The 20076-nt window shown below is 52.5% G+C and overlaps 1 protein-coding gene across 2 annotated transcripts; it reads left to right on the forward strand.

The window, feature by feature from the left end:
* Positions 1 to 1255: 1255 nt before the first annotated feature.
* bmf2 (BCL2 modifying factor 2) lies at positions 1256 to 18107 on the forward strand. 2 transcript variants are annotated; one of them, XM_052053054.1, is made up of 7 exons: positions 1256 to 1459; positions 2263 to 2438; positions 5047 to 5150; positions 5690 to 5858; positions 14154 to 14362; positions 14716 to 14945; positions 15182 to 18107. In XM_052053054.1, exons 5-7 carry the CDS (start codon positions 14173 to 14175, stop codon positions 15296 to 15298), a joined length of 537 nt encoding a protein of 178 aa, XP_051909014.1. In that variant the 5' UTR covers positions 1256 to 1459; positions 2263 to 2438; positions 5047 to 5150; positions 5690 to 5858; positions 14154 to 14172; the 3' UTR covers positions 15299 to 18107. The 2 variants fall into 2 exon arrangements, with proteins under 2 accessions (XP_051909014.1, XP_051909013.1); XM_052053053.1 differs by lacking the exons at positions 1256 to 1459; positions 2263 to 2438; positions 5047 to 5150; positions 5690 to 5858 and adding an exon at positions 10833 to 12572 and having other exon boundaries at positions 14150 to 14362.
* Positions 18108 to 20076: the final 1969 nt, after the last annotated feature.

Below are 20076 nucleotides of genomic sequence, written 5' to 3' on the forward strand. Positions count from 1 at the left end.
CAGTATTTTTATCCCATCCGCCGGTGCACTTTGGCCCCGTCGAGTTCCGCCGCCGCTGTCTTTCTTCCCCTGTCGAGAGGGCTCCGTGCAGCGTGCGTGAGCTGTAAACAAGTCGCCCCCCCCCCACCCCCTCCCCACCCGCTGTGCCACACACACGTACTTATAGGCACATGCTCACACACACGTGGCTGTATCTGGGCAAAAGAGCTTTCTTGAAAGCAGAAAGGGCCGTTTTATCATGTGATTGCATTTTCATGGAGCGCCAGGCTACAAAGAATTTCTGTGTGGCGGCGCTGCAACGGATTCGTTGCGTTTCCGATCGGTTCAGTTGGAAACGTGCAAGAAGACATTTAACTATCTCAAGGCACCACACTTTCTGATGATTGTTACAAGCCGAGTGTATTTGACAAAGCAAAAAACAAACAAAACAACCGTAAGATTGTCCAGAGGTGTGACTGTTTTGTCTGTAACGTAGTCTGGGCTCGGCAGGCCACCGGTCCAGGGTCCCATTCTGGACCAAGTAGCGTTGGACAATCCGCCCGCCACGACGCTTTAAAAGCCAAGCGCAGGAAAGACGTGGGAAACAAAGTGTTCACGTTTGACGGATCCGTGTCGGGGATTTAAGGAGAGCGCCGGGCGTCAAAGAGCTTAAGAGTGCAAACGCTGTTGAAAGAGCTGCTAAATCAAGCGCGCCGTCTCCTTTTCTTTTCCTTTCCGCCTTACACGTGTGGGTTTGTGTCATCTCACTTGACCTGGATTTTACACCGCCGACAACCCTCGAAGTCGATTCAAATGCGGCATGAGGGGCAGGGAGGGAGACGGGCCCGCTCGTGCCAGAAGATGCCACCGTTTTTGCTTTTCGTCTCCGGCTTTCCGCATCGAACACGCATTCGGGGAGGGCATTGTTTCAAAATGCAGTCATTAAGGAGGGATGTGATTTGCGTCCACTTCCAGCAGCTTTTATTGAAAAGAAATTCCAAATGGCCCATTTCCCGTTTGGTTTTGCATTTACCGTACGTACAGTACATTCCACAAATATTACAATTATAATTTGTTTTTGTTACCTCCAAGAACCTTGATGCCTGCCGGTCTCGCCGCACGTCAAATGCTCTCGGCGAGCCGCGCGCGACGGAGCGGGAGAAAGTCCGCATGTGAGCCGCTCGAATAATTGATGGCGCTTCCCGACCGCGGAGTGGGAGATTTCTCACATCAGGTGAGGCGGGCAAAGCAAAAAGGATCTCTTATCGACTCAAATCTGCCCTCCAGGAGAATCCCGCGGTCTCCGAGGAGCTCCGGATTCGCACGAGAAGCGGTCGCACGCCACGCCGAGGGCCGCTTGGGAGAACATCAACCCCGGAGAAGAGCGCTTGGCCGCACGGTCAACAGAGACGCGGCTCGACGGATGCTCGGCCTGAGGAAGAGCTGCGGCGTATTCATAATTGAACAGGCCATATTGCGTGTAAGTATTTATGGAAAGAAATGGCAGGCCGTCAACAACGTACAGTGTGATGGGCCCAATACGAGGAAAACTACAGCCCGGTCTTCTTTTTTTTTTTTTGATAGACTGATGTCGCTGGGCAGAATACAGTCAAAAAAACCAAAAACGTGGCGATGTCCTCTCCCGCACTATTCCAGTGAGTACAGTGGTGCCCTGCAGTACAAGTGTAAATAATTTGACATCAGGTGTTAGCATTAAGCTAGCAGACGTAACTTAATAAGTCAAGACCAAAAATCGTCATGACGGCTTGCATCTCAAAGAACTCAGAAATAGGGTCACTCATCTCTCCCGGCACCGATGAACGGCACCCCCTAAAAATGGACTCGAAAAAGAAAAGGCAATTTGGCGTGAAAGCAACGTCCGCCACGGTGTACTTCCCACCTGTGTTGGAAAGTCACTTGAATCGGCGGCGACGGCAAACAGGTGCACCCGCACGTGATGCGCCCACACTGTGTTTTGGCCAACACACTCTGAGAGATGATGACAGATGGCCCGTCAAGGGGCGTCCGCTCGCCCTTCGCCCGCACTCCTGCCCCGGGATGCGGTGCTGTCACGCCGATGGGCTCATTAGGCACGCATCATGGAGCCGTTGCTGATGTGACACTTTGGTCCCGAGGCCGTTTGTGGCCTGCCTAGCCGCGCGCTATTAGCGAGGCTAATTAAAATGTCGTGATATTCGCTGTCATCTCCCCAAAAAAACTTGTGGGTGTTCCACTGAGATGGGATTTTTATGTGCTCATTTGTGTGGGTGTGGGTGTGTGCAGGAGAAGCAGGTCCTAATTTGGAGTTGCGCACCTCCCGTGTTGTGCCGCTACGTGCCAGGCAGAACTGAGCTTTACTGGATGACATGCGGCGCAATCACCGGCAAGAAGGGGAGGACACCGCGCTTTTTGCCATTTCCATCGCCGTTGTTCCGACCCCCCAGCGGCAATAGATGCCGGTGAGTACTGCTGTGGACTTTGTTTTTAGTTGTTGTGGCTCCCTGTGCGTGTGTGTCAGTGAGTAGCAGTTGTTTGAAGGTTCAGAATTACTGCAACGTCCATGCTAACTTCAGCTAGCCTGCCAATGGCGTTTCGCAACATCCGTATATTAGCATCATCCCCCATCAAGGGATGAACGGCATTTGCGTTCATTTGATTTGCGGATGCCGTTTGGAAGTGAGCGCCTGCGCCTGCTTGCCGAGGTGCTATTGCGTTCCCCTCAAAGCCGCCAGACTGGTTTCAGTGGATTTCCCCTTCTGCGGCGTTGCACCTCATGCGCCGAGAATGCCGCGGGACCCTTCATCTCGGCCACGCGTTGTTGGACACGCGGGGGTCTTGAGGGGTTGCGGATGAAATCGATGATGTCACCTCAATGAAGTGCGCTCGTGCCTGTGCCGGCTCATGTGAAAATGAGACTGTGTGTGCGCGTGTGTGTCTGTGTGATGTCACGAGTTGCGGTGCCGCCTAAATGCGGGACTTTGTGTTGCTATTTCTGTCCCGTCTGCATTCCTGCGGTCTGCGCGTCTCCTGTACAAATATTGACCCTCCCGCTCTCTGAGTGAGGCGGGGGCATCTTCAAAGCAGCCCGCCCCCAAAATCCCCTTCTGGACACCTGCGGGCGGACCTCTTCAGGAAGAAGAGAAAACCCCCTCGGGCGGATGGGCGGCGTTGGGCTTAACCTCCAGCCCGCACCCTCAAAATAGAATCGGCCATTCATTCAGATGGGGTCTCCTTTGGTGAAGGGGGGTTGTTTTCATTGCCCCTTCATTGCATCAATGGTGCCTTTCACACCAATCATATTCGCACGTACCAGGAAGCGACCGGCTAACGCAAATATCACACTTGAGAATTCCCCCCACGCCCCTTGTAAACAGTAAGAAGAGGCAGGCCTCGGTGGAGGTCTGGGCTCTCTTGAGAGACATTGTCATTATGTTTGGCCATGGATTTTACACACACACACACACACACACATAAAACATCTAATGGTGGGGCTCACACGAAGGGTTCGCATAGATCGCATACGTCAAGTTGGTGTAAAGATAAGATAAGAAAATCTTTATTTGCCATTTTAAAACAATACTGAACAAAGCGACAGCATTTTGAAAGTCAGGTCAAAGGATTCATTTCCAATGAAGTCACCTTTTCAGGGCAAGGGGGTCGCGGGTGAAAGTAGGCCCATTGTTTGCTTTCGCTACAGAACCGCAGGAGGGTCGCACAAACAAGGCCAAAGGTGGTGTCAAGCATGTGACCTCACCCCCCCCCCCCCCCCCTCAATCCCTCCCGAGCATTCGACCCATGCCGGCGCTTTAACCATGATGTCACCCATTGCGACGCGTTATTGATGCACTCGTCACATGGGCGGCCATCAGGATCGGACACCTGCCCTCAACGGTTAAAAAGAGCTCAAGAACAAAGCGGCGGAATGTCACAAAGTGTTTGTTCGCAACGTGACTAAGGGAAAATGTGCCCCCCTCCACCCCACTTAGCGTTAAATGCGGAACATAAGCCCCTTTTCACAGCTCGTTTACGTGACGTCTCGCGCCCGAGCCGAGGGCACGGAACTGCCTGCGCAAACAACGAGGGTTGAGGGAGAGAATCGGCGGTGGCTCGATATGCAAACCCAGCGTGAAGGTTGAGGTGGCTTTGCCGGCGAGCCAAACATTGAACCTTTTCATGTCTGTGACTTGCTTGAATTGTCTTGAGGGCTGATCCGCTTCCGCAAGTAGAAACTTGTTCGGAGAGTCGCGGTGTACAGCCACCAACTGGAAACAGACCGTCATTTTGGGGGTCTTTGGGGATTTTGACATCTTATGTTGGCATTTTGCACCCTTGTCATGGCATTTTGATTTTCACGCAAAGCAACGCACCGTCGACTTCAAATCGGCTACCCGGGAAACGAGGCCGCCCGTCCCCGTGTGACGGGCCCGAAACATATGATGTCACGACGGCTCCGGTTACACTCGGCTCACTCCCGGCCGGGTACTTTGGGTAATTGTGTCCCAGTTAAGCAGGCGCACGGGACGGCCGAATGATCACTTTAATACGCTCTGGGTGATCGTAGCGCAAGTTGGCAATTAAACCGAGAAATTTGCATGCGGCTCACCTGCCCCTTGCGCTAATGGGATGTCGTCAAAAAAAAAAAAAAGCTTTTACCATAATGACCGCGAGGAGCTCGTCGGGTTTGCTCATGTCCACAGTGGAACCTTAAAACTGCAAATAATGTCCATCTCATTCATTTATCGGCACCAGAAGCCATTTATGAAAACGGTTTGGTTGATGTCACATTTGAACGCTCTGACCTCTCATCCAAGCCGTTTAAAACACTCGGAGTCCCGGCTTCGCTACGGATGCGCCTCCCCGGTTGATACCGCAGGGCAGATCGCGCCCATGCCCAGCGTTTGACGAATGCCAAAAAGTGCTCCGGGCCGGGAGATGATGTCATCGACTTGCCAGGCGCCTTACCTTGCCTATCAGATTTTGAACTGGCTGCGGCGGACATCCGACGATGAAAAAAAGAAAAATCATCCAAATAAAAAAAACACGAATGCTTTCTCTTCTGTCTGAAAGGTGAAGCCGTTGGTCCGATTTCATTCCCTCACCCAAGAAGAACCCCCGAGGGATCCCGTCGATAATCGGCAGATGTGAGTGAAGCGTGATCCTGCGGCAGCAAGGTGAGCTAACTTTAGCGCAGCCAATTATCGTCTGTCCTTTTTAGGCGCGTAATCCCCACTTTTTGAGTGTGAAGACAAGTTGGACGGCACCGTTTGAATCGGCGCTCATCCGCAAGCGTCTTATTGCACTTAGCTGGAGTCTCTGGACTTTTGCTAACGGCGCCAAAAGCACGCCGGCTCCTCGGGAGCAGCTCACATCTGCTGCCCGTTTGGCGGCGCGGCGTCACGAGCGACTCAGTCAAAAAAAAAAAAAAAAAAGAAGCCCCCTTGGGAGACGGGACGTGAGCCAACACAAAGACTGTAAATTGAATATGCGGCTCAGTCATGCGCCTTCCTGTTAAATGAGCCGCAAAATGGAATTTCACCAGTGTTGAAGGGATCCCCGAAATTGACAAATTCGCCGCCTCGAGGCTACGACAATGACACTGAAATTGTCCAAAGATTTGGGCTTGGCAACCGGACAGCGCCGGCGTGCTCACCCTGCGCAACGGCCGCCCTCGTTCCCACATGGTACTGACGCCGAGGCTTCCTCTTCCCAGGAATCCGCCAGCGCTTGTTTACCCGCGCTGGAGTGTCGCGACCGGCGGCCGTCCACGTCTGATCTTCGGAGGCGGCGCCTGATCGGAGGGCCGCCGCGCAAGGAGAAGAAAAGCCTCATCCGTGCGTCCGCCGGGCCGAAGGCGGGAACGTTCAAAGGAAATCAGGCATGTGCTGCGCTCGCTTCCTTTTCGTTGGTTTAAGCGCAATGGTCGAAGATGCAGCTTGCAGTACCGTTGTTGGCTCACAAAGAGCTAGCCTGCAAAATGGATTTCTTTCCAAATTGAGTTCTTGAGCTATCGCTTGGCGAGCTCATGAGTCAGTCGGACGCTTAGCGCGCTGGTTATCGAGCCGCCCGACCGGTTAACCAGCCGGACATCAGTTAGCCAATCGGCGAGATGGATCGTAGGTAGTCCGCTCGTTGGCTAATTAGCTAGTTAGCCACGTTTTTTTGTTTTTTTTTAACCCTGTGGTCGTCGTGTTTTGCTTCTGCTGCTAAACTAACACAGCAAATCCATTAAAGAAAGCCAAATGTTAGCGGGAAAACTTTTAATTATGGCAAAAACGGCAACAGCCGAAGATTGTGTGTTCACATTCAGCCGAGGCTTCGTCTCTTCCTTGGCGTTCATTTGCATGATAATAAAAGGCGCTGTGAAATCAAACGAGGGAGTGTGCGCGCCGGCTCCTGTCAGTGTTTAATTTAACAAGGAGAGAGAGGCAACGGGAGGAATTTTGCTGGCTGGTCATAAATCTTCCATTATTTATACTCTGGCTGCCAGTTCTCGTGATATGCCGGGACATGCCGAATGCATGCTTGCTTTTTTTTTTCTTTTCCTCTAGAGACAATGCCCTAATGTTTTATTTCCCGGTTTCACCCCTGCAGCTATGAAACCGGGCTCGGCGCTTGGCTGTATCCAATTAGATACAGACTGGCTGCAAAAGTGAGCCAAACAAAAAAGTTGAATGGGTCATTTCACAGAGAATTACACACACACACACACACACACACACACACACACACACACACAAAAGAAAAAAAAGCCCTGTAGATGGAAGAAGGGATGACATCACCGTCCGAAATCATGACACATGGCGGCACGACAAAAAAAGCCGACTGAAAGGGACGATGAGGCAGCGCTCGATGGGCAACTTGAAATGAGGTGAGTCATCTGCTCGGACTTTTACGAGACCTTAAAATGTATCCCGGCCCTGACCCGGACTGCGGCCTTCTTTCGCTTGTTGTCATTGCGTCTTTAAATCATACTGAACGCTTTCTTGGGGGGGGGGGGGCTCGCTGAGAAATAAAGTCAGCACCTTGATGTATGAGTTCAATTTGTTCAGTAAGCAAGTTGATAACTCAATTTATTCGCTTGAAATGAAGCGACATGCCATTTATCTGTCCCAGCGCCCCCAACCGTTGTTTTTTCATGAAGATGACCGGACCTGTTTTCTGTCAAATCCCGATAACATTTAAGAGACAAATGGCTGGAGCGCCAGGCAGACACCACTTGTCCATGTACTTGGCTCCTTTGCGACCGTCGTCCATTTCGCTGCTAATTTTAAATCCTTTGCAAAATTGAGTAGAAATTGTAGCGACTTGTGTCATCCTCCGTGAGCCAGGAAGCAGTCTGCTAACTAATTATTTCATCAGTTAGTCAACCCAGTCCAGTCGACTGCTAAGGTATCCTCAACAGAACGGCACGCACAGAGTCCTTTATCATCGTGACGCGCAAATTCATTTGTCAGGGCTCAACATAGCGCATAAGCCGTTTCCGTGCTGGTGTTTTTATTTTTTGTGTCTAATCCTCGGCTCTATATTATTGCCACCCCGCAGCTACGTAGCGTTTGGCAGCATGCGCGGCGTGCGAAATTCACACAATTTCTTGGGCTGAACTCATTAACGATGTGCCGTGAACTCCTGATCCTTTGGGCTATTGACTCGAATTCCCCACACTGCCGTCGCCAGCAATTTGGAATGTTAACGCGTTCCTAAACAAAGCAGCCATTTGTAAAACGCACAGGAAAAGCGAAAGCGAGCGGTTGGGGCGCCACTCCGCTTTTTATGCACGCCGGCGTTTCCCGTTCTGCGTCAGCATGAGCGTTGCTAAGCTATGTGTTGGTCTTGAAGTACAGAAAGGAGAATCCACTTAGTTCTACGTTTAGTTGGACCGAGAGCCTTTGGTTTGAACTTGGCCACGCCAAAGAGTGTTAAGTTGAGTCCCTTGCCCCCCCCAGACGGCGCTCGTCTCCCACGTTTTGCAAAGTCAAAACGTAACCGGCTCGTAAAATCTTGCCCTGACACTCAAGTCCAGCGGACTCCCCGGGCGCCCCTCCCCCGGTTCCCCTGAGCCCAGAAAGTTCAACGCTTCCCCGAATTAAAAGCCGCCGGCGTTGTCAAACAAGCTGTTGATGGGCTCGCTTTAATCCCCGTGTTGACGCGGCCGGCCCGACTTGTTGCTAGGACGCCTCGGCCAATCCCGAGGCGGCCGCCCGCGCCCCGACCTTGGGCCGGCGGATTTTCCTCGAGGGCAGGGTGGCCGCTGCGAGGGAGGGCGGCAAAGGGTGCGGGCAGGAAATTCAGGCGTCGGGGTGGGGGGGGGGGGGGGGTAATGTATGAATGACTCGCAGAAGAGAGGAGCCGGCAGCCATTGGGAGCCGGGTCGGAAAAGCGCTCGACCAATCGGGGGAGGGGCCGCTCTCTGGTCTGCCTCTAGCGTCCGCCCGTCCGCCCTCCCGCCCGCCTGGCTTCTCTGCGCCTGTTACCAGGTCAGTGTGCCTGCCCGCTGCCTCGCAATCATCTGTCTCATTGGGTCAGTGTGCCTGCTGCGACGCGCCTGACTGGCTGCCCGAGCGTACGCCGTTGCTAGGGAGCTCAGCCAATCGGGGCAGGCCGCAAGTTTCCAGGCAGGTTTTGCCGGAGATGTTTTGGCGGGAGATGAAGAAGAAGAAGTGGGGGGGGGGGGGGGGGTTGAAGCCGAGCATGTGATGGGCGGTGTCTGTATGTCTGTGTGTGTGCGCGCAAGTTGAGTGTGCATGTTTGCCTCTTGCTTTTCTGATGCAACCGTCTCCCAGGCTACTCGGGAGCCGAGTTGTGTTTTCTTTTTTTTTTTTTGTTGTTGTTTTCCCTCCTTCCCTCTTTTTTTTTCAATCTATCCTTGCCTACCCTTCCTTCCTGTCCTCACAGGAAACGAGAACCAATTGCGGCGCTGTTGCCACCGGAGCGGGGAGGGGAGGTTTGTTTTGCCTCCGCTTTTATCCTGCGGTACCTCCCCGTCCGCAGTTACCGTAGAAACAAGAGCAACCGCCGCTCTATTTCCATCCGCCGCTTCCGTCTCTTGCCGATTTTGTTTTGCGACGACACGGCAACCGACCTGCCGACACGAGCGGCCAATGAGGCGTCGGAAAGGAGCGCGCGCTTTCAAGAGCGAGCGTATAAAAGTAAAAGACGGCGCGCCCGCTCAGCAACTTTGGAGAGCAGTCGGCGTGCCCCAAACACTTTTTCCGCTCGCAACGTTCACACGGAAGAGCGGCGCGTTTCCCTCCCGATTTCAAGCTCCAGCAAAAGCAGAGCCGCTCATCGCATTCGACATGGCCCTTCCCCCCAAAAAGTTTGCTTTTGTCAGAAGCGCCATTGTATCGCAGCGATGCAGGTAGCAAAGTTGTTTAAACAAAGCCGCCTTGGCGAAGATTGAAGGGTAAATACGGAGGCATCATAACTTGGCTGTAAAAGACATGAAACATTAGCAACGGCGCGGGCATAACAAACAACTTGACACGAGTGCAAATAGCTTGTGACACCAACTTGGACGCTGCGCAGGTGTCGCCGCTATGACAAGCCGCCCAAGTGACAAATGCTTTGTTTACAAGGCTCGGCCGCCGCAGCGGCGGCGGTTTCAACTTGTCATTTGCGCGGCGCACTGTACCCACGACGTGCCCCAGCGCTTTGTTTTTGTTTTTTTTTCCCCCCGACTGTGTGGCTTTAATTCAGGGGCATGAAATGCGGTCCACTGCAAGGGGTTGCATGCCCATTTGTGCGCTTCACTTCAAGCTCCTCTCTTCAAATGCGTTACCTTTGGATGAACTCCGAGAGTGAGCCGCCTCCGTCGGCCCGAACCTGCGCTTCAAATCAAGAGTTGCTGACAGACGAGGCAGGCGAAGCCTTTCAATAAGCCCGACGACTCGGCGTCGCCGTCATGTCCTTTTGCCAATCGTTCACGCTTGGAAACCTTTTGAACAACTTTGGCAGAAGCAGCATTTAGCGCAACTACGGTGGCCCTGAAGTGCAAAATACAACAACAAAATAGCAACGCGGCAAATCAAGAAACAAACACGACCACAAATGAAAAAAAGACGAAAATAATGAAAACAACAAAGCATGAAGGCATTTTCACTCGTGCGTGCAGCACTTCATGCATTCAACTGTGTGTATGTGGTGCATCGTGGAAAGTGGCTCTGGTTCTTCAGCCAGTCTAGCTATCAAGTCGTGAACTTGCTATATTGCGACATGACACCCCCCCCCCCCTATTCCATACTTGGCAAAGTCCATTTAATTTGGTCTTTGACTCCAACTTGACTTGATGTTTATCGTGTCTGGAGCGCTCCCTCACGTGTGCACTCAAATAAATCAACACGGCCCGAGTCTATTTGCAGAAATCCTGTAATTATTCTCAAAACGACTCCTTAATTCACACCATCTCAAATGTAACCCTGGCGGGGAAAACATCACAAAAGAAATGGAAGAGCCCCGCCCGCGCTCATTTGCATGACCGCTGCGCTTTGCAAGTCACAATACGTGCGCCGCTAATGAGCCCGAATCAATATTTTATGCCAGAATAACTGACACAATGTTGTATTTTTCCATCCCGAGGCGCACGAATGAGCAGCGGCGGGCGGCCACGTGCTATCGGCACAAACGTCCATTGAAAGAGAGAAAAGGTGAGAAAACAACAACCCAGCACGTCGCGCTGTCACTTCGCGTCAGTCATGTTTGCGACTCTGAGGCGCATGTTCGGCACTCTTGTTGTTGATATTGGCCATCGGCTGGATGGCACTTATGGATTACGTTCCAGAGGTGTTTGAGCCGTGAGATTTCCAAATGCGATGTGCAACTTGTCAGACAAAGCCGATTCAGACCCAACCGGTGTTCTGTCGAAATGGCATATTGCGCCAGGATAAGAACAAAGTCTGAGCCACTTCAGACCTGACAAGTGTTGGGCCTCGATGGACTGCCAAAACAAGTTCCAGCAATTTTGGTGTTCTGCTTCAAACAGGCTGCCATGGAAATTAAAGTGCTGTCTAAATTAGGAGTTAAAATTGCAGATGTGGCTCCTTCATCGCTGCCCCTGGGGGGCTCTAGGTGGATGCGTTTGCATTACTCAAGCGTTATTTTGTGCAGAAATAAGAAAGATGCCGATCAAAATAGGAGGAGGTTATTCTAACTTGATTGACAGTTGAGCCGGGCGTGGTTTCAGTGCATCAGCGGACACGCCCACGGCGTTGGAACGGTGGAGCGAGTGACTTGATTTTTCACCAATCTGAAGCCTCGGTCTGTTTACTTCGTTTATCGTGACTTGTGAAATTGTGAAATTGTCGGGGTTGTAAACACCCTTCTTCCGTATCGTCTCAAATTTACATTCCCCCCCCCCCCACTTTACACGGAATTTCATGAATTGACATAAGAGCCATAGCATTGTTGTTGTTTTATACACTGATGTGTGTGCGCGTGTGTCCTTTCAAAAAAAAAAAACCTAGAAGTTAAGCCCCCACCCATGTTTGTTTTGATGTAGCTCATGAGTCATGAAGATTGGCCCGCAAAGCAAACAGGCGTGCGCGGTGCAATTGTGCGGCGCTGGTACGCATTTGTTGCCCTGACAGCACGAAGGCGGCGGTGCCACCCCGTCGCCGCAATTGGGCGCCCGGGATGCGGGCCGTCGCTGCATCAGCCGGCGGCTTCCAATCCGCTTGAACGCCGAGCGAGCGAGTCACGAGGTCTGCTGGGGGGAGGGGGGGGGCGCGTGCGCTTGTGTGTGTTATTTTCGCCCCTCCACGTGTCGGTCCGGGCCGAGCAGGAGGCGGGACCCAAACAAAGCACCTGATTGGTCCGAGCGCTGTCACCAGCTTTTTGGCGGCTAAAGGAGGAACGCGGCTCTTAAAGAGACACGCACTTTGTTTTGATTCCAAAATTGAAATTCCACTGACCACTGTCGGCAATCAAAAACGTGCGTGCGTGTGTAGGTGTGTTTAATCCTCTATAACTAATGTTGAATTGAGTTTAGCTGAGTAAACATCGTCTATCCAAATACCAAAATAACCAATCACGACATCATTTTGTCCAATGAAGGCCAACGAGTGTGATGTCAACATATGCGACAGTGGGCAAGTTTGGGGTCATCGGTAATCTTCAATCAAGTGCAACCCGTGTACAGATATTAGCGTTTTTGCACAATGGCCGGAAGCTGATTCGGATGGTGAAGAAGCGGACGATTTTGCATCATTTGGCAAAGACGACATTTTGTTGTTGATGTTGGTCGGTGGAAGTGCGCGCTTATTTCCGCCTTGTATGAGTTCTTCTATTCGATGCTGCTGCTGATAAATGCCATGTTTTTCGAAAAGGCTACCCGATGACACCCCCGCGCCCTCCCCCGCCCCCTCTCTCTCTCTCTCTCGATGAGCTGGAATGGGTGTGCTCTCCAAAGCGAGGCGGGCGGAGTCTCCAGCAAACTCCGGCAAAACACGAGCCTCGCGCCGCCTCTACACAAACACGCCGCAAGCCGCCGGGAAGCGAGCATCGGAGCTAAAGGCGAGCCTGTCGCGGCTGCGGGGAGGCGGAGACGAACCGACTTGACAAGATTGCACCCATTCGAACGGAAAGCGCTTTTACCGGCGGTGAGTTTATTTCCCCTCCCCCACATACGTTCTTGTTGGCGACACTACGGAAGAGTGACACCGGCGAAGGGAGTTAGGGAAGGCGGGCAGCCTGGTGGACATGCCCGGGCAAAGAGTCGATGGGTCCGGGGTGCGCCGACGGGGTCATTGGAGACTTGAGTGGGCTTTTGAAGTAGAACGGCCCGGTTGCGGTGGGAGGGGGGATTGATATTCGAGTTAGTTTGGTCAGGTACCGGGAAGCGCTCGTCCTCCCCTTCACCGGAGTCGTGAAAAGTTAGCAAGTGCTCTCTTTTCTCGCCTTCCGTCGTCTGGTAGGGCCGCTTTGAGGCGAATTAGCCCGCATTGGTCGGCTAATTCGCCGCCTTGTCACATGTCACCGGAAGGAGTAAGGACCGATCTGGTGCGAGTCGCGCTCAAAGCCGTTTAGCTGCCGTTCAAACTTGCAACCTACTGGCTTCTTTTTCATTGTAACCAAACCGCATTAGAGCAGAAAAGGTGCCGGCGGCCGCTTTGTGAATCGGTGAAAGTGTTGAGCGTCACGAGTGCGTTTCGTTCGGTCAGCTGCTCACAATTCCGAGCTCCGATCTGAAATCGCGCAGATGGAGCTACAGAGGGAGACGGACGCTCGATGCTTGGTCTCTGCGGTGGCTCCTAGGTCTGCCCCCCGGCCCCCGGGAGGTCACGCGTGGCCAAGCGTGTGAATCGGGACCATGCTGGCGTTGCCTCTGACCAGCGTCAACCTGGGGCCCCTCAAACTTTCTTGCTCGATTGGGAGCGCGCGGCTTTGATCCGAGATCCCGTCGTGGCCGGAACGCAGCTATCGTGTTGCCGATCTTCATCCTCGTATGACTTGAGAAGCTCGATGGGGAGAACTATCCCGCCGCACTCACTTCAACACAATGCCGCTTTATCCCGTTTCGCCGGCCGCCGTGTTGATCAGACGGCTCGGAGACTCAAGATAAGGGTGGAGGTGGGGGGGGCAGATGAAGAGATTGCGGGTAGATGACGGCAAGGAAAAAGTGCTTGAACATTTGCGCGGTGAGAGTCATTATCTCCTTCTGAAACGCCCGCCGGGGCGGTGTGTGTGTGTGTGTGTGTGTGTGTCACGCGGCGGTTCTTAGCGCGACTTTGGTTTCACCCGCACCCAGCCAGCGAGCCGGAGCGGGTCAAGGGGGTCGGGGCTTGTTGTTGCTTCTGCTGCCGTCGTCGTCGTCGTCTTGCACCCGCCGTGCGCCCGAGGAAGCTAATCGGCTTCGCTCTGCTGCTCGGCACCGTCTTCCGGCACACTGTGAGAGATTGTGGTTCGCGCCTGGCAAATTTGAAATCATCAATTTTGCCAACATGAAAGAAAAGATGAGTCTTGCTTGTCACATAAGCCCACTGCTTGTTTCATTCCGGCGCAAAGTGTATACAATGTTGTCAGCGGGCCCCAAACATGTCCGCCATCCCTCGCTAACTTTTTAGGCCGCAGTGAGTCGAGCGGCCCGACCTTATCTCGGCTGCCCGCTGTCGCCGGCAAGACCGTTTGAAGAGCGCCCACTCTGTCGCACTCGGCTAAGGTCCCACTTTGTCCGCAGGGAGTTTAGCGCCGAGGCGTCCGATGGACGATGAGGAGGAGGACACGTCGCGGCCCCGGGGGGCGCCCTTGGCCGACCTCAAGTACGGCGAGCGGGCCGCGCGGATCCCGTCGCCCGCTCTCGCCCTCGTGCCGCGCGTCCGCGACGACGACGGAGGCGGCATCTGCGCGCTGGCCTGCGACTTGCAAATGCAGCCTGGCGTACCCTTTCACGGTAAGTGCACGGGAGCACGCCCGATTGTCAAAAATGCGCCGCCTGGCCTTCAAGATGTTGCTGGAATAGAAAATAGATGCTTTTTGGGGAGGCCGTTCCTGCCGCGCCCGCAATCGTTTCGGCAAAATAAAGGTGCTTCTTGATGGCGAAAGGGCGCCGGGTGTCACACGCTGATGCTGTGAGAAGCGCCCGCTCTAAAATGGCTGACTTTCAAATGTCGGAGTAAACTCTTACAAAAAAAAGAATCGATAAATGCCAGCCAACCGAGGCGTCGCTGTCGTTGCCCTTTCCCTCCATTTGCCCGGGCGCGTTCGCCTGCGCCGCTTTCCGACCTAATGCCGCTTTCCTCCTAGACAACGCCACGTGGCGCTGGCACTTCCCCGCCCGGTTCGAGCCCCTGGAGGACCGGGGAGCGAGGCGAGTCGCCGCCGCCGAGGAAGAGAGGCGGCGGCGGCGAGAGGGGGATGACAGGACGGCGGAGAGGCCCGGCCGGCGGCAGCGGGCGGCGCCCAGCGCCGAGGCGCAAATCGGACAGAAACTCCGGGAGATCGGAGACAAGTTCCAGCGGGACCACCTCGATGCGGTGAGCAATCGGATGCCTTGTGTTTGAGTGGAATGAATGGGGGGGGGGGACTAAAAAAACAAACAAACGGAGGCTGCGCCATTTGACAAACGTGTTCAGATGTGGCAGCCTGGTGGTCGCAACTGGTTTGGGCGCATGCAGGAGAACACAAACGCCACACGTGGCTGTTTGTTTGTTTTGTTTGTTTAGTTTTTTAATTGTGACCCAAAAGTTTTTGTCTTTTGTCTTTGCGGCAGTTCCTGAGGCAGCAAAGACAAAACCTGCCCGCCTGGATGCGCCTCACCATGGCCCTGTTTGGCTTCCTCTTCCCCAGGCCGTTTGCCGTCCCTCCGCCGAGGGCGGAGCAGCGATGAGAGGCCCCGCCCCCGCCGCCTTTTCCTCCCCTCAGTGTCACGGGAGCAGACTTTTTAGAGACGGACGGCACTGTAAGATGGAACACGGGTTTCTGATTCTTGCTTTTGTTTTGTTTTTTAAACGAAGAAGAGTTACAGGGAAAAAGGACAACTCTGGTCTCCGCTGGACGGAGGCTGATGGCATTTTGAGTTTGCTTTGGTTTCTTATTTGTATGAACATTATGATTATTTGGGTTGAAGAAGAAGCCATTGAGTTTGAAGAGATATTTTGGAACTACGACCTATTTTGTACAGCTCTTTTCCTTTTCCTTTTCTTCTCGGAAGTGAACTGGCATGCCGGGCCCCGGGAATGCCTTTGGATTTCCTTCCCGCCGCCGCCTCCAGGAAGAACGCTCAAGTGTTTGTCGTTGTTGGGGTTTTTTTTGGTCTTTTTTCTTTATTCCTCGCCTACAAGGCCTCAGCTTCCAGCCTTGGACCGTTGTCGGCCGCCGCCGCCTTGAGTTCACCACGTCAAGGCGGACATTTTGAGAGTGGGCGAGCGTCCAGTCAGGGAAACACGGAAACAATCAAGACCACCGGGAAGCTTTTGCCTCCCAAACTTCTCGGGAGAATCTTTGTGAGCGAGGCCATGAGCGATGGTACGCGGCTAACGGAATCGGTCGCACCAAGGCTGGCCCGGGCAGCGGCGGCGCCGCGGTGCTGCGAGGCATCTGAACTGCCCAAAGAAGAAACGCTCGGCACGGCCAATCAAAGTCCCCCTTCTCACCACGCCCACGCCATGGGATCGGCGCCTCCGGTGGCCACACGTAAAGGCGTTCCCCGCGTTATCCGAGCATCTGTCTTTGGCCGTCCCCATCATCTCCCGCCGCTCAAAGTTAGGCCTGCGTTTGCCAACTTCTGAAATATTCTGAAAGTACAAATTGAGTCGATCTTCACTCAGTGAAATGAGCACCCGCCCCGAATCGACGCACCAAGTTGGATGTATTCTCTGGCTCTCCTGTCGGAACGTTTGGAGACACTGATCATGTTGGGGGGGGTTGCGTTTTTTTACTTTTTTTTTTTTTTTGAGGGAGTACTCGACAGCCTTCTGCTTTTGGGGGCTGATGGGGAGCGGGGGGGGGGGGCAATTGCGAGAGCCACGCCGTTTGTTTCCTGCAAACACCGAACGCTGAGCCACTTGGGACTGTACGCGCTCGTTCCCGCTCGCCCAGCTTAGCACGGCGTCGGGTTGCTCGCCCAACCTCCTCAAATGAGTTTTGTTCATTTATTTACAGATTTATTGGGGCGGTTGATGAGCCGTGTGCTGGAGGCGGGGCCTCAAAATATCGCCGCCTGAATTTCACCCCCATTTTTCCTTCCTCTTCATATTGCAAACGGGCTCTCGCCAACCGCAAACGTTCATATGGGGTGAATCTAAAAATGACATTTCAATTGTGCGACTTTATTTTCCAAAACGCTGCACTTACCTCATCATCTGAGTTTCTTTGTTCAATTGTGAATGGTAATATGAACTCAAACTTTTTCGACAACGTTCACCCCGTTGTACTTTGTGCTCATGGAATGACAAAGTGGGCGTTTTTTGTCATCCTAATCGCGACGAAAGCTATTTCTCCGTGTTTCTCATCTCATTCGAGAAGGTTTAAAACATGTAAGATGGCAACTTTGGTTCCATTTTGCACCGGGTGAGGTGCATTTTGACGCTTTGGTAAATTCCGATTTTTTTTTTTCCCAGCCCGGCTGGCTCTCGCGCTTGTGATTGGTTTGCTTTCAGTCAAACCCGAAGGATACCTTTTGCGGCTTTGGCCCCGCCCCCGCGCGCCCGGCACGCGTTCTCCCGACGAGTCGCGGCAACTCGACGGACAATCAAAATGTACGAAAAGGTGCCTTGTGTGCGTGGTGGTCACCGAGGCAACTTTTTTGAGTCTTTGTGCTCAACGTGCACTGTACAAACAAACAAACAAATCTTGTTGTTGTTGTCGTCGTGGTGGTTTTCTACTCCCGTGCTGACCTTCCTACTCTTTTTGTAACACGCTGGACGAGGAGGAATGAATCACCGCCGGTGCCCGGTATGATCCCGTCCGGGACTCTTTGTTCGCTCCAGCCTTTGAAGCGTCTTCTTCCCATATCACCACGGGAGAAGGGGTCCAAAGTGCATCCAAAGTGCTGTCAGGTGCTGTGTCTACTTGGGTGTTTTTTTTTTTTTTTAGGGGGGGGGGGGTTGTCATTTTTTTCTATACAAGTCAGATAGGAATTTGACCCCATTTCTATGGACACAAGTTTTTCAATTTTTCTAGCCTAAAAAGGGCAGGCGCAACCACTCGGCTGCTCTCTTTTGTTTTCTACAATGGCTTTTTCCAATGTTTTTTGCTTTTAATCTACAAAAAACATTTTCTAGAAGTCTACTGTGTCACTCTCAGTTCAAGGGCTTTTTCTCAATCGATGTTGGAAAAAAATGCATGTCTGATATTCCTGATTACAAGACGGAGCCGTTTGGAGCCTTTTTTAAAATGTTTTTTTTAAGGCTTGTTTGTTTTTGTTGTGGGGATTGGGAGGGGGGGGGTCCAAGTAACCCAATGATTTCACAGTGTCTGGCGTTTTGCGAGGCCCGGTCCAGATGTAGCAGTTAGTCGTTTCCTGTCTTTGGGATGAGCGGGAGGACATGGGTTGGGATTGAGTTTTCTCGTGCAATATGCTGTACATAAGAGCTTGGCTCTGCGAAATCTTACAATGGCGTCATTTCTTCTGTTGTTCGATGGCTACTTTGGGCTCTTTTCTTTTGGTTTTTCATTAAAGCTTTATGGACAACAAAGTTCAGCCTCCGATTCTTTCTTGCGCAACTTCAACCTTTCATATGGCACATACAGTAAGTACACAGCAAACTGATGGAGAACTGTTTTTTTTTTCAGGTCCACAATGCAAGAAAATGCCCTTGTGATTGGCTTTGTGATTTTGAAGCCTCGTTTTATCGTTAATCATTCAAAGTTGGCAGGCCCTCTTCTCTGCGGGGTGTCCAATTTAGCAAACATTCCTCTTGACTTTACAGTGACTTTAATAGTGTGACGGCTCTTAGTGAATGCTAACATATCCGCAAAGTGAGGTTTGGGCCCCACAATGGCGCTCCTGTGCGTCTCTGCCTGGAGCTGAAGAGAAAGCCTTGTCCCCTGAGATCACTGCTTAATGCACAGTGTGTGGGTGTCCCGAGGGAGGGAGAAAAAATTGGTGGGGTGTATTGAGGTTGTGCTTGGCTCAGCACTTTTTCACACAGGGCCTCAACAAAGGCGCATGTGTTCTCCAAGCCCGTCCACTCGTGGGGGAGACGCCCTCGTGATAGGCCGCTAGCCGATCTGCTCGGCTCGTGCACTTTTGTTGTTGTTGTTGTCGTTGAATGTAGGTTGCTTTCAGTGCCTCCATGTTGTGTTAGTGCGTCGCCTGACAGGTGCGCGCGTGTGTGCGAGCTGTAGCAAGCGATGACATTTCAACCGTCCCCCTGGAGGGAGAGGACAGAGAGAGCAGAGAGGAGAGCACGCTGGCGGGAGGGAAATAAAACAACTCACTCAGCTTGTTAGAGAGAGTGACTGAAATACCGTTGCACTCCAGTCCTGTAGGTGGCGATAATGTGCAAAACCGCGGTGGGCGCCCGCTTTAGCGCGCTGGCCAATTTGCGGCGAGGTCATCGATCAATCAACTTGAACTCGACTTTGCTCACATTTTAGTCAAGTGTCAAAGAGAAAAGGTTGAGCTGGCTGTTCGAGCCCACGTAGGCATTCGCGGTTACTGGTGGTGGGAGCGGCCTGCGGAGTAGGGCGAAAACGTCGCCGGACTTCAACGGATCGTTCGGGAGCCAAACGGAGGCGACATCGAGGATCTTCCGCATCGCCCCCCCCCCGCCGCGCAGGGGCGCGGCAGCACAACGGTGAGCTAACCATTCGCAGGTCTTGCTACTTTGTTTGACTCCTGCTCTCGACGAGGAATTGATATGAACAATCGAACAGCATGTTGAGAGAGGGCAAAATGCAATATCTTCCCTTTCTGAATTTTGGCTGCCGTATTTTTCCGTGTTAGTGTGGCGATTATTTGCGTGGTAGCGTTTTATGAGTTGTAATCTTGGATCGAACTGCCGTTGTGCGTACAGTTGCACTCATCTTGCTGTACGGTGTGCTTGCGAGCGTATTAGAAACACGACCTGACCTCAGGCCATGACGTCAAACAAACAAACAGCACGTGACGTAAAATCCTTAGCAAGCGGGTTATATTCTTGCTACAACATTTATGAGCATGTTTGCATTGCATGGGTTTTTCTTTTAAAGTTGGTCTGACTTTGGAGCATTTGGGGCAATTGTGAGCGCATCCTATACATTGATCGCCATCTCTGTTAAGCATCTTAGAATTTGATCACTTATGTGACAACCCAAACTAAGATTCCTATCATGTAAAGAACCTGGCCAACCCGACCGGATAGGAGAGTAGGCATATACTGTAGATATGAATGACGAGAGCAGAAACAAATTTAGCCAGATGCCGGTTACTTCTCAATTCTGGGCCAAGGTCATTCAAGGAATGAGTGACCTTGGCCGCTGTCTGTCGTGACACGCAGCCTCCCATGGCTCACTCTGCTTATTTAGTCTTGATGTCGACTTGGCCCAATTTTCATGTCTGTCGTTCATCGGCGGTCATTAGCTTTAGTTGTAGGGGGCGGGGGGGAACCTGATGAACTCATGATGTAATACAGAGTTACTATTAATGTTGTTAAATCATTCCAAATGTCCAATACAATACAT

Source organism: Hippocampus zosterae, chromosome 19 (genome assembly GCF_025434085.1).
Source record: "Hippocampus zosterae strain Florida chromosome 19, ASM2543408v3, whole genome shotgun sequence".
Taxonomy (NCBI): Eukaryota; Metazoa; Chordata; class Actinopteri; order Syngnathiformes; family Syngnathidae; genus Hippocampus; species Hippocampus zosterae.